At 44.2% G+C, this 12,356-nt stretch overlaps 1 protein-coding gene across 3 annotated transcripts in view; it reads right to left on the reverse strand.

Annotated features, from left to right (window-relative positions):
* Positions 1-12,356, reverse strand: part of PRKAA2 (protein kinase AMP-activated catalytic subunit alpha 2) — a 72,721-nt gene that overhangs the window by 34,718 nt on the left and 25,647 nt on the right. Inside the window, exons 1-2 of one of the 3 annotated variants that reach the window (XM_043999790.1) lie at positions 11,096-11,178; positions 5,244-5,385 (exon numbers count right to left, since the gene is read on the reverse strand). The exons of 1 other annotated variant lie outside the window; for it this stretch is intronic. Coding sequence is in view for 1 of the 2 variants with exons in the window: in XM_043999789.1 (XP_043855724.1) it covers positions 5,244-5,385 (142 nt within the window). In the remaining variant the exon portion in view is untranslated. Of the gene's footprint in view, positions 1-5,243; positions 5,386-11,095; positions 11,179-12,356 lie in introns of those variants that run through there. One more of the 3 variants, XM_043999789.1, reaches the window with a different exon arrangement.

Below are 12,356 nucleotides of genomic sequence, written 5' to 3' on the forward strand. Positions count from 1 at the left end.
AACTAAAATCCCCCCTTCTACAGGAAGCCTTCCCTAACCCCTCTTCCTTCTAGTGCCTTCCCTCTGTTCATTATTTCCTACTTATCCTGTGTGTTGTTTGTTTGTTTTTGTTTTGTTTTTGTGGGGCAGTGAGGGTTAAGTGACTTCCCCAGGGTCGCACAGCTAGTAATTGTCAAGTGTCCAAGGCCGTATTTGAACTCAGGTACTCCTGAATCCAGGGCCGGTGCTTTATCCATTGCGCCACCTAGCTACCCCTGCTTGTTTGTTTATATAAGGGTTTATATGTCATCTCCCCCTGCAGATTGTAAGCTCCTTTTGAGGGCAGGGATTGTCTTCTGCCCTAGTGCTTAGCACATAACAGGTGCTGAATAAATGTTTGTTGACTGACTGATTCATTCGTTTCTAAGTTTCAATAACTTTAAACCCCACTAAGACTTTTGGGACACCCTGCCTCAGTAAATACCTAGTAGTTAAATACAAGGTCGTTTGGGAGTCAAGACCAAAAGCCTGTCATCCAGAAGATGATGCCTGAGTTGTATCTTGAAGGAAAACAAGAACTCTCTGAGGGGAAGGGGAGGACAGGGTGTAGAATGGGAATCTTTAGCCTACAGGAGAGAAGATTAAGAAAGGACTTGGGGGCAGCTAGGTGGCGCAGGGGATAAGGCACCGGCCCTGGATTCAGTTGTACCTGAGTTCAAATCCGACCTCAGACAGTTGACATGTACTAGCTGTGTGACCCTGGGCAAGTCACTTAACCCCCACTGCCCCGCAAAAGAAAGGAAAGAAGGAAGGAAGGAAGGAAGGAAGGAAGGAAGGAAGGAAGGAAGGAAGGAAGGAAGGAAGGAAGGAAGGAAGGAAGGAAGGAAGGAAGGAAGGAAGGAAGGAAGGAAGGAAGAAAGGAAGAAAGGAAGAAAGGAAGAAAGGAAGAAAGGAAGAAAGGAAGAAAGGAAGAAAGGAAGAAAGGAAGAAAGGAAGAAAGGAAGAAAGGAAGAAAGGAAGAAAGGAAGAAAGAAAGAAAGAAAGAAAGAAAGGAAGAAAGAAAGAAAGAAAGAAAGAGAGGAAGGAAGGACTTAGTCCCAGATGTCAGAGGTAGGAACTATCAGGGAAAACTGCCCATTGTCAAATGTCCATGGGATGGAAGAGAAAGCTTTTGAACAGTCAGACTAGCTCCTCAAAAATGAGATGAGCTTCCTTTGGAAGGAACAGGTTTGCCGTTCAGCGACAACTTCCAGCAGAGAGGGATGACGAGAGTTTGGGCATAACGTAGAGGACAGATTCCTGGTGCATGAAATTGGACTAGATTTCCTTTCAGTATCTCTCCTACCTCAGCTTCCATGATCGGGGGGGGGGGGGGGGGGAGAAGGGGGCGCCAGCCTTTCACCCTGTTACAATGCATTCCACAAAGTCACAGGATTTTCAGAGTCAGAAAGGTCCTAAGAACCCATCCAGTCTCTCCCATACCCAAAGGGATAGGACGAACCAGATGACCTCCCAATACAATATGTGCAACAAGCAGTTATCCTTTGGTGCCACCCTCCAGCCCAAGAGGTCACTGAACCATACACAAGGATCCCTGCAGGCTGCACACTTAGAAAACCACATGTTAACATCGTCTATTCTCTATTGTATTTTCAGTTTGCTCAGTATTTCCCAATTACATTCTAGTCTGGTTCAGGACTGCAGAATGTATGCTGCCCGTGGGGCATACATCTAACATCTCTGACCTAGATGATATTTCTTGGTCTTTTTCAAAGGAATGCCATGAAAGACTTTATCAAGACTATTTCCTGACATTCGGGGAAACCATAGGTGCAACTCCTCCCTGATCTACCAGAGGACAAATCCCATAGACCAAAGAAAGGCTCATCCTGAATGAACTCTGCCAGCTCCTTTGCGTCTATGGCACTTCCTGTTCAAGACAGCATCCCTTTAGTAACACTTCCTAGAGCACTGGCAGGGATCAGCATCAGTCACTGGCCTGTAGGCTGCAGGTTCAATTCTGTCCTTGACAAAACAGCACATTCCCATTTCCTCAATCCTGCAGTAGTTCTCCCTCCGTTCTCCACACATCACAACGATCCCAGACAGGCTCGGCCATGAGTCAGCTTTCTCAGTTCAGCTGAGCCTTGAAACTTGAACTAAGCCAGGGAGGTCTCACTTCTGCTTTCATAGATGCAATCTGTGTTCCTTTAACCCATTCTTCAAACTGATAGCAGAGGCAAGTCCTCTCAAACACTCTTGGGATCAGGTCCCTATTAGATGTGTTTGTTCTGTATCTAACATGAAAGGCAGCATGGCGAGATGGATGGATGCTGGGCTTCAAGTCAGAAAGAACTAGACATAAAACCACCTCTCATATTTATTGGCTGTGTGAGGCTGGGCAAGATACAACTTACTTGAACCTCAATGTCCTCATAGGTAAAATGAGAATAATAATACTTATAACACTTACCTCATGGGATTGCTATGGGACTCAAATGACATCATGTATGTAAAACACTTCTGCAAACTTTAAAGTATTATATAAATATCAGTCATCATCATTACATGATGAATCCATTAAAGAATATTTTTAAATAGATGATAGGTGAGATCTTAGAAGGAAGGTAGTGGTGAAAAGGGAAGGGAGAAATCCTAGAGAAGGCTCCTCGACTTTAAAAGATGGGTAAGAATTCAAAAGACCAAGAGGAGAGCAGTAGGAACAGATGCAGGGAGGTAGGATGGAGCAATGCCTGTGCAGGGAGAAGAAAGCTGTCCAGTTTGGCTGGAGCAAAGAACAATGCAAGGGAGCACTAGCAGGCTGGAATGGGTGAGAATCAGCAGAGCGCCAAGGGCCTTGAATATCAGGTAGGGGAGAAGCCACTCTATTCAATAAGCAGTCATATGGCAGTCACTACATAGATCCTGGCAGTGGCCACATCATGTAAAGTGACAAGCAGCGGTGAGGGAACAAGGACACAGAATCCCTCCTGCATTATTCTAGGCTTTCGGTTCTACGTAACCACATTTCCCTGATACTCGGGTTTTACTTTCCTGTTCTGCCTCCACTTCATCGGTTTCTTTCCTCAGGATGTAGTGGTGAGGAGAGGAGCAAGTATCAGGGAATCCTGGGTAACAGCGTCCTCCCTATTGAGCAGGCTGGCCACAAGCTTGGACAAGGAGGGGCAGAGAGCAGGGCAGAGAGCAGGGCCGAGAGCAGGGCCGAGAGCAGGGCCGAGAGCAGGGCCGAGAGCAGGGCCGAGAGCAGGGCCGAGAGCTCTCAGGAGGCCCAGCCCAAGGCTCAGGCAGAGACCAGATGCAGGAAAAGAGTCGTCCGGTTCCAGGTTGTACGAATGGTAAGCACACAGTCAGGCTGTTCATAAGGATTCCCCCAATACTCCTATCAATTCCTCCATTACCTGAATTATGATGATTTCCATCTAATTCCTAAAACTTTACCCAACATTTAAGATGTCTCCAGGCAATTCTCTTGGGACAAGAGTTGTCCACATGTCCAGGACATCCTGCAGCATCAGCCCCTGCCCCCCACCCCAAGATAAGACACCCATCACCTCCCAGTGCCCCAGCACAGAAACAGCACTGCCATCTCCTGGCCCAGCCGGCTATGAGAAGCATTGTAGGGAATCACAGGACACAACCTGACAGGGCCCCCACCACAGACCTCTTTCTAACCACTGACTCTCTGCCTGGACTCATTTCTCAATGGTCAGCTGCTCCTGCTCCCTTATATTATCTCCCATGGCAATGATTCGGAAGCTCTTCTTACCCATCCCCATCCCCACTCATGGGCAGTGGTGCTGAAGTCAGCATACTTCCTGGCCCCCATTGTCAAGTCTAGACTCTCTCTCTCTGGCCATCCCTAAACCAATCCTCCAGTAAAGTGATAGCCAGATTTATCACCCAATCTGAGTCTTACTGGCCGTAGCCCTACCTATAGTGTATTCATTACCCATCTCTCTCTTCCCCCAATTCCCATTAAATAAACTACAATTGTTCCATCTCCCTTCCAGGACCAAACAGGAATTGTGATTGGAAGAACCTGGATCCAATCAAATAGCCTCTGGCACTTAAACTCTCCATCACCTGCCCCTCCTCTTACTTTCCCAACTTCTAACCCCTTACTTCCCTCCACACACTCACCATTTGGCTACAATGACCAGTCCTCAAACATTTCATCTCCCACCTCTGTGCCTTTGCCCTGGCTGTCTCCTGTGCCTTAAATGGGCTTCTTCCTCACATATCTCTTGGTTTCCTTGGCTTCCTACCAAGATTCAGCTCAAAGCCACTGTCCATGGGAGGCTCCTGCCTATTACCCAGCAGCCTGTGCCTTCCTTTCTGACATGCTATCAACTCCATGGGCTCAGTATATTCCTTGTATGTATCTCATTCTTTCCATCTCAAATCTCCACTAGAACATGGGCGCCTCTCTGTCAGAGTTTTTGCCTTTCTCTGTCTGTCCAGTTAATAGCGCAATCCCCCATACATAGTAAACACTTAATAAATGTGTGCTGACTCTAAAAAGAAAAGTCAATCCTCAGTCCCTGGTACATTATAATTCTTCTCAATATTAAACCACAGTCTCTATTGTCTGAATATCTCATTTCAGTATCTAATTTGAGCCACACAACTCTGGGAGGCAGGTATGACCAGTTTTATTTTTCCCCATTTTAAAGAAAGAGAAACTGTAGTTCTCAAGGGGAAGTGAGCTGCCCAGGGTCACACAGCAACAAGAAAGTAAGCGTGTGGAGGGGGAACACCAACACTGATGTTTCTGACTCCCCATGAAACACTGTCCACCATGAGATGCTGCCTCTCACTTTCACCTGAATCCAATCATAGGCTCAAACTCTGTCATACGCTTTCTTTCCTTCTAGGAGGGAAAATAAAATAAATAGGGGGTAAGTGTGTGATCTGGGAGCTTAATTAGCGAAAAATTATAGCATGAACCCCAAAATGCAAAATCATAAATGATCACTAAGAGGACATAACGATGAGGAAGGGAGTCCAAGGACTGGGAGGCATTCCTATGCTGTGTACAGAGCTAGCACACAGAATCATTTGGGTAATGATGCCTTTAAATTCCAAGACAAAGGTGGGGGAAATTATTGAAATCAATAACATAAATTTGACCCAAACCAAATGAGAATATTTTAAAATACTAAAAATATCACTATTTGCAAATAAATCAACAAGTATTTCAAGAGAATGTTCCCTCCTGGACTCTTAGACATAAAAGTACTTACAGTTTGATAATGTGAGGATGGCGGAAGAGTTTTAGATTTTGAATCTCTCTTTTGATTTTTCCAACCACATCCAAACTACGAATCTTCTGTCTATTTAAGATTTTTACCGCCACTTTATGGCCTGTCAACTGGTGTTCTCCAACTAAGCAAAAGAAGAAAGATAGAAATTTGAGTGCCCCTTAGAATTGAACAATAAATTAAAGTTATGCAACCTATTCTACACCTTATTTGGAAAAACGCTGAGTCAGTGAGCACACATTCCATATCAATGTGCACACACTCCTTCTATAATGAGATTTCAACAAGATACACATTTTTTTGGAATGTGGCCAATATGGGAATTTGTTTTACTTGATTATACATATTTGTTACATGGCTTTGGTTGTTGTTGGGTTTTTGTTTGTTGTGTTTTTTCACTTGAAGAGAGAAGGAGGGAGAGAAAATAAATGTTTGTCAGTTAAAAAACCAAAAACCAAATTTAATTTAAAAAAAGAAAAGAATGACTTGTTGGATTCTTGTTTGAATACAGGAAACCTGGAGCTTCTGGCAAGGAGAAATATGAATGAAAGCTTCTGGGGTTTAGCGGGCACCTTCACTGAAGCCCTCCTCGATTCCACTTTTACCACGTCCCTCCTAGATGCCAGTGGAGCCAAGTGGCTAGGGAGGTGGCCTCAAAGTCAGGAAGACCTGGGTTACACCCCCTTGATACACCCAAGCTGGATGGGCACATCGCAGCCTGTCAGCGCCAAGGACAACTCTCTAAAATGTAGAGAAAGGGCCGGAGGGAGTGGCTGCAGCGAAGGCTCGATCCCATGCTGGGGGACTAAGCTTCCTCTTCAAAGAATTCCTCTGTACAGTCCCTAGCCCATACCCACAGGCCAGGCTCTCTGCGAGATGCCAGAAATGCAGATAAAAGAAAGCCATCTGGACCATCAAAGAGCGCTTACATTTCACTGGAGGGATTGGACATGGCCACAAAGAAGAGCAGTACAAGAACTGGGGAGGAGGAAAGCAGAAACAGCCCCAGGAGTGAGGAGGGCTTCACAAGGAAGGTGTGAACCCCAATACTGTAAAGTCTCTCCCCACTGCAGGCCATCCTACACACACACATTTTTGTGAATGTCTTCTATTTTTACATTGATTAAGTCATCCCCCAGCACAGATAGCTATCCCATGACAAAGAATCAGAAACACATTTTCAAATATCCTAACTGTTCTCCAGACAACGGTCTGCCATCACCAGGGCCATTCCCCTTAAGAGTTATTCATCTGTGATTTTCAAAGAGGACCAAGGACATGATGGCATGGTCTTGATTTGCTCATGAATTGGATTCTGCACAAAGTCATCGGCCTCACTCTCTCTTCCAGAGGCATCAAAGCACAGCAGTGATGGCCGGGATGCCATAGATAACCTTGAAATCTTCAATGTTTGACGAAGCTCGAATTGCTCCACAGTGGCTGCTTCAGCAGCCTTCATGGCCCTGGGACAAATAGTTCTCACCCACGCATTCCACCAGGGGAAGTCTTCACATGCTTGGGGCAGATAGCCCCTAACTAACCAACAGGCTTGAGGCCGGTCAGTTACCTTCCATCTGGTTTAGCCCATCTGGAGAGACAGTTTTGCTGGGGTGTGGCTGCTGTGCACGCTACAGCTTCCTGGTGCCATGGATGGGAACTGGGTGACATCAAAGGTGGATGAACAACCCTAAAAAGGACTCAGCAAGGCCTCAAAGACATGGGTGATGTAAAAATATTTTTGGTTTACTGCCTAATTTGGGGACTAATCTATCTGGAAGACTAATCTGGGGACTTTTGACTAACTGGCTATCTGACTGCTATTAATTTCATATGGGCCGTTTAAAATTTCTCCACACTGCTCCCAAATTGATAAGCAAAAGATTAAGAAGCCTCTTAACTAAATAATCAAAGCAGAGTTTATTTATGAGATGCAATTTAGAATTAAGAATACAGGGAAATAAAATGTGCAACCTGACTGCATTTGGGGTCTCTTTCCACCTGCTGCCCCTGGAACTTTTTTAATACAATAAGGGCCGATCTTGCCTTGGGGTATGTTCCACTTTCCCTTTCACTTTGTCTATCCCTCTCCTTACTGCTCTCTTAATCTTGGCTTTCTCCAAGCTGTCCCCTGTGCTGAGCGCGTCTGTGCTCTCCGCTGCCTGTCTGTCTGTCTGTCTGTCTGCTCTGTCAGTCTTGTCCTTTGGCCTCCTTTGCCGCCCCTCTCCTCTGTTCTTCTAATCTTGTCAGCCTCCTTTAATCTTCTCCGCCATTCTCCTCAGTCTAACTCCCAGGTCTATATATGTTTTCCTTTTCTCCACTCAAATCTCGGGGCTTTTTTTTGCCCCCACAGACCCCAAGCTAATCCGCCAGCCAGGGCTGCGGCTGGGCCTGGCGAGACGCTTGAGCATCACATGCCTCAGCACAGGCTGTGCCAGAGCCCCGCCTGGACAAGCCCAGGATCTCTGGGATAGATCCACTCAGGTCGGAGGGAGCTGGGGGCTTTTTCCCCCCAGCTGTCTGACCTGGCATCCCATACAGCCCACGGGGCTTTTTGGCTCAGCTGAAGCAGAGGGGGAGGGGCACCAGCACCTCCCACACAGAAGAGACCCTGAGGGCCTAAGGCTTTCTAATCTCAGCCCAAAGGTAGGGTCCCCAAATCAAAATAAATTTCCACAGTGAGAATCACACAGGCATTGATGAGGCAACTAGATGTCTCACTGGATACAGTGTCAAGAAGACAATAGTTCAAATACAGCCTAGAAGTGTGACCCTGGTCAAGTCACTTAACCTGCCTGTTTCACTTTCCTTGCCTATAAAGTGGAGGCAATAACAGCTCCTACCTTCTAGTACTGTTGTGAGTAGCAAATGAGATATTATTTCTTTCTTTCTTCTTCTTTTTTTTTTTTTGGTGGGGCAATGAGGGTTAAAGTGACTTGCCCAGGGTCACACAGCTAGTAAGTGTCAAGTGCCTGAGGCCAGATTTGAATTCAGGTACAACTGAATCCAGGGCCGGTGCTCTATCCACTGCACCACCTAGCTGCCCAGATACTATTTCTAAAGCAGTTTACTGGACAGCTAGGTGGTGCACTGGAAAAAGCACCAGCCCTGCAGTCAGGAGGACCTGAGTTCAAATCCGGCCTCAGGCACTTGACACTTACTAGCTGTGTGACCCTGGGCAAGTCAGTCACTTAACCCCAACAGCCTCACCAAAATGAGGATGATGATGATAAATAATATAATACAGCAGTTTGCAAAACTTAGAGCCCTACTTAAATTCCTCACTATTATGATGAATTGTGATATACATTACTGAAAAGTAATCAGTGAGATTACCGATCTATCAAGTATCCAAAGAATGTTGGAAGAGGCCCATGACTCAATTTGTTTTAAAGTTAATGCTTTCCAAAGAGTAACCTCAGGGCAAAATACCAAGTAAAAACCTTTGTCTAGAAAATAAAGTGAGAAATAACTTATTTTTATACATGAAAGAATTTTTTCCATGGAACACTGGCAGACAACAGTCATTAACTTATGCAATAGTCAAGCATAACTTATGACCAAACAAGAGACAAAGAGGATCATGAGAAGTAAAATGGATTATTTTGATTACAATAAAATTAAAAGGTTTTGCACAAACAAAACAAATGCAACCAAGATTAGAAGAAATACAAGAAACTGGGGGAGGAAACTTACACTAAACTTCTCTGACAAAGGCCTCATTTCTCAAATATATAGGAAACAGAATGAAATTTCTAAAAATAAAATTTATTCCCCAATTGATAAATGGTCAAAGGATATGAAAAGGCAGTTTTCAGAAGAAATCAAAGCTATCTGTAGTCAATTGAAAAAGTGTTCTAAGTCACTATAGATTAGAGAAGTGCAAATTAAAACAACTCTGAGGTACCACCTCACACCTATAAGATTGATTAATATGACAGAAAAGGAAAATGATAAATGTTGGGGGAGGGTATGTGGAAAAACTGGGACATTAATGCAATGCTGGTAAAGTTGAGAACTGCTCTAACCATTCTGGAGAACAATTTGAAACTATGCCCAAACAGTCACAAAATTGTGCATACCCTTTGACCCAGAAATAGCACTGCTAGGTCTATATCCCAAAATTATTAGGTCTGTATTCAAAGGAAAAGGAAAAGGCCCTATATGTACAAAAGTATTCATAGCAGCTCTTTTTGGGGTGGCAAAGAATTGGAAATTGAGGAGATACCTATCAACTGGGAAATGGATGAACAAGTTGTAGTATATGATTTTGATGGAAAACTATTGTTAAAAGAAATGACACACAGGATGGTTTCTGAAAAATCTGGCAAGACTTAATATGATAATACAAAGTGAAGTAAGCAGAACCAGGAAAACATTGTACACAGTAATAGCAAAAATTGTGCGATGATCAACTGAAAATTTTAGTTATTCTTATCAATACAATGACCCAAAACAATTCCAAAGGACTTAAAATGAAAAATGCTATCCACCTCCAGAGAAATAACTGATGAGGTCTAGGTGCAGATCGAAGCATAATTTTTTTCCACTTTATTATATTTCTTGCCTTTTTTTCCAAGATGGCTAATATGAAAATGTTTTACATGATTTTAAATGTATGATTGATATCACATTTCTTGCCTTTTCAAGGTGGGGGAGAAGGCAGAAAGGAGGGAGAGAATTTGAAACTCAAAATTTTAAAAAAGGAATGCTAAAAAAAAAATAGATTTGTTGTTAAAAGGAGATGGTCGGGCAGCTAGGTGTTGCAGTGAATAGAGCATCAGCCCTGGAGTCAGGAGTACCTGAGTTCAAATCCGGCCTCAGACACTTAACACTTACTGTGTGACCCTGGGCAAGTCACTTAACCCCAACTGCCTCACTAAAAAAAAAAAAAAAAAAGAATGGACCATATATGAGATATGGGGGATACCTGTTGAGAACACAAAGACCAGAGACATACATGATTACAGAGTTAGAGCTATACATGACATCAGAGATCTTGTACTCTAATGCTGAAATTTTACAAATGGGGACATTATGGCAAAGAAAAGCCAAATGACTTGTCCACAGTCACACAGCTAGTAAGTAATGGAGGGAGAATGCAAACTCTAATATTTTGATTCCAATGTCACCACTCTCTCCTCACCATCTTGCCAAGGGTCCCTGGCCTTAAGGAATTTACAATCCATTAAAGGAAATCCCACTGCTAGCAACGTACACCAAGGAAGTCAACCATTTGGAAGAAAGCTACCATGTCCATCAAATTATCTGTAGCAGCACTTTCTAAAATAGCAAAGGACGGGAAACATTGAAGATACCCATCCACTTGGGATAAGGTTAAATAAATCATATTATGTGCAATGTATGTGTAAAGTAGCAAATGGGATGTTACAGTGTTGTAAGAAATGATGAGCAGAAGAAAATGTTCATGAACTAGCTCAGACCACAAAGCCATTCACTGAGCCCTCGACAACTGAAAGAATTCCTGGGGCAGCAATCCAGAGCCAAAGTGGACACTGTGTCCACTATCAACAAGGACGGTCTCAAGGAACGGAGGAGCCAGTGCAGCCCCGTCCCCAACTCTGCAGAAATGGCAACGTTGGCCTAGAACAGCTTCTATCAAACATGGCTATTTTTACAGACTGCTGATGCTCACTCTGCTCCTGTGATGGGAGGATGTTCTCTTGGCTGGAGATATTTGGGAATGACAGTAAAATAAGAATGTGAATCTTGTCGAAGCACTCTTTGCAGTCCTTAGTTTTCCCTAATAGCTCGCGTGGCACTTTAGCATTCATTCTTAGAGAAGCAGGCCAGATGCCACACTTTAGCGTTCTTACCCTTGCTTCCATTTTCTGTACATTTCTTTTTTAAAATCCACAGAGAAATTGGTGAGATCTCTATGCTTCTCTATCAGACTCTTCGGACACGTTCTATTGTTCTTCATTCACATTCTCTTTTTGTATCTTCAGAATGTCCCCCCTTAAAGTGCTCCCATCTTCCTGGGCTGATAACCCCTAGGCTTTGAGTCCCTTTGAAAATCCTTTGAAAACTGCTCTGCAAACAGCTCAGGTGCCCATCAGGCTAGGGCTGCCTCCCTCTCACAAACTCAGCAAGGTGGTGGGCGCTTTCCCAAGAGGTTCTTGTCCCTTCTGGCCCAACAGCCAGAAGATCCAGGACAGAATGTCCCTTTACGGGTTTCTTCTTTCTTTCAAAGGATGTCATTAGCTGTCCTGTTTTTGCCTCAAGAGAAAATTTCAGCACTATGGAGGGGGAGAAGGCCAGATTATGGAATAACAGAATAGAGGAACAAATGAAATAGAAGAGTTTCCTCTATATATCCCATATGTTGTTGCTGTTTAGTTGTTTTTCAATTGTACCCAACTCTTTGTGACCACGTTTGGGGTTTTCTTGGCAAAGACACCGGTGGGGTTTGGTATTTCCTTCTCCAGCTCACTTTACAAAGGAGGAAACTGAAGCAAACAGGGTGAAATGACTTTCCCAGGGTCACACAGTTAGTAAGTGTCTGAGGCCACATTTGAACATGGGAACGTGAGTCTTCCTGATTTCAGGCCAAGCGCTCTATCTACTAAAGTGCCAGCTAAAATTCATTTGTATCATGCTACCACAAGCTCCAAAGACCTCACATCCTTGACTCACAGCCCTACCTCACTTAAATCCAATTCACTGCAAGTCCTGACCACCTCCCCAATGTCCTGGTCCTCCTGGAGAATGAAGGACAGCAGCAGCCTTGACTTCGTGTTTACAGCTGCCAACAGTGCCACTCCATCTCAGTCTTTATTGGTCAAAAGGCAGACACGAAAGTGATGGCAACTTACGTCCCAGCCTCTGTTGGAGACAAGGAGATGTAAAGGCTTCCTTCGCTGTGGGTCCTGCCTCCAGGGACCACTGGGAAGACTCACTGAGCACCTGTGTTTCAGGTCCTCTGGCACAATGAAATCCTAATATTAAACAGCCAAGGAGCGTTTATTAAGCACTTACAGTGTGCCAGAAGTTGTGCTAGGCCCTGGGACAGAAAGGCAAAAACACACTCGCTGCCTTCAAGAAGCTCAGTCTAAAGAGAAAAACCTTTACATCACT

This window comes from Dromiciops gliroides, chromosome 4, assembly GCF_019393635.1.
Source record: "Dromiciops gliroides isolate mDroGli1 chromosome 4, mDroGli1.pri, whole genome shotgun sequence".
Classification (NCBI taxonomy): Eukaryota; Metazoa; Chordata; class Mammalia; order Microbiotheria; family Microbiotheriidae; genus Dromiciops; species Dromiciops gliroides.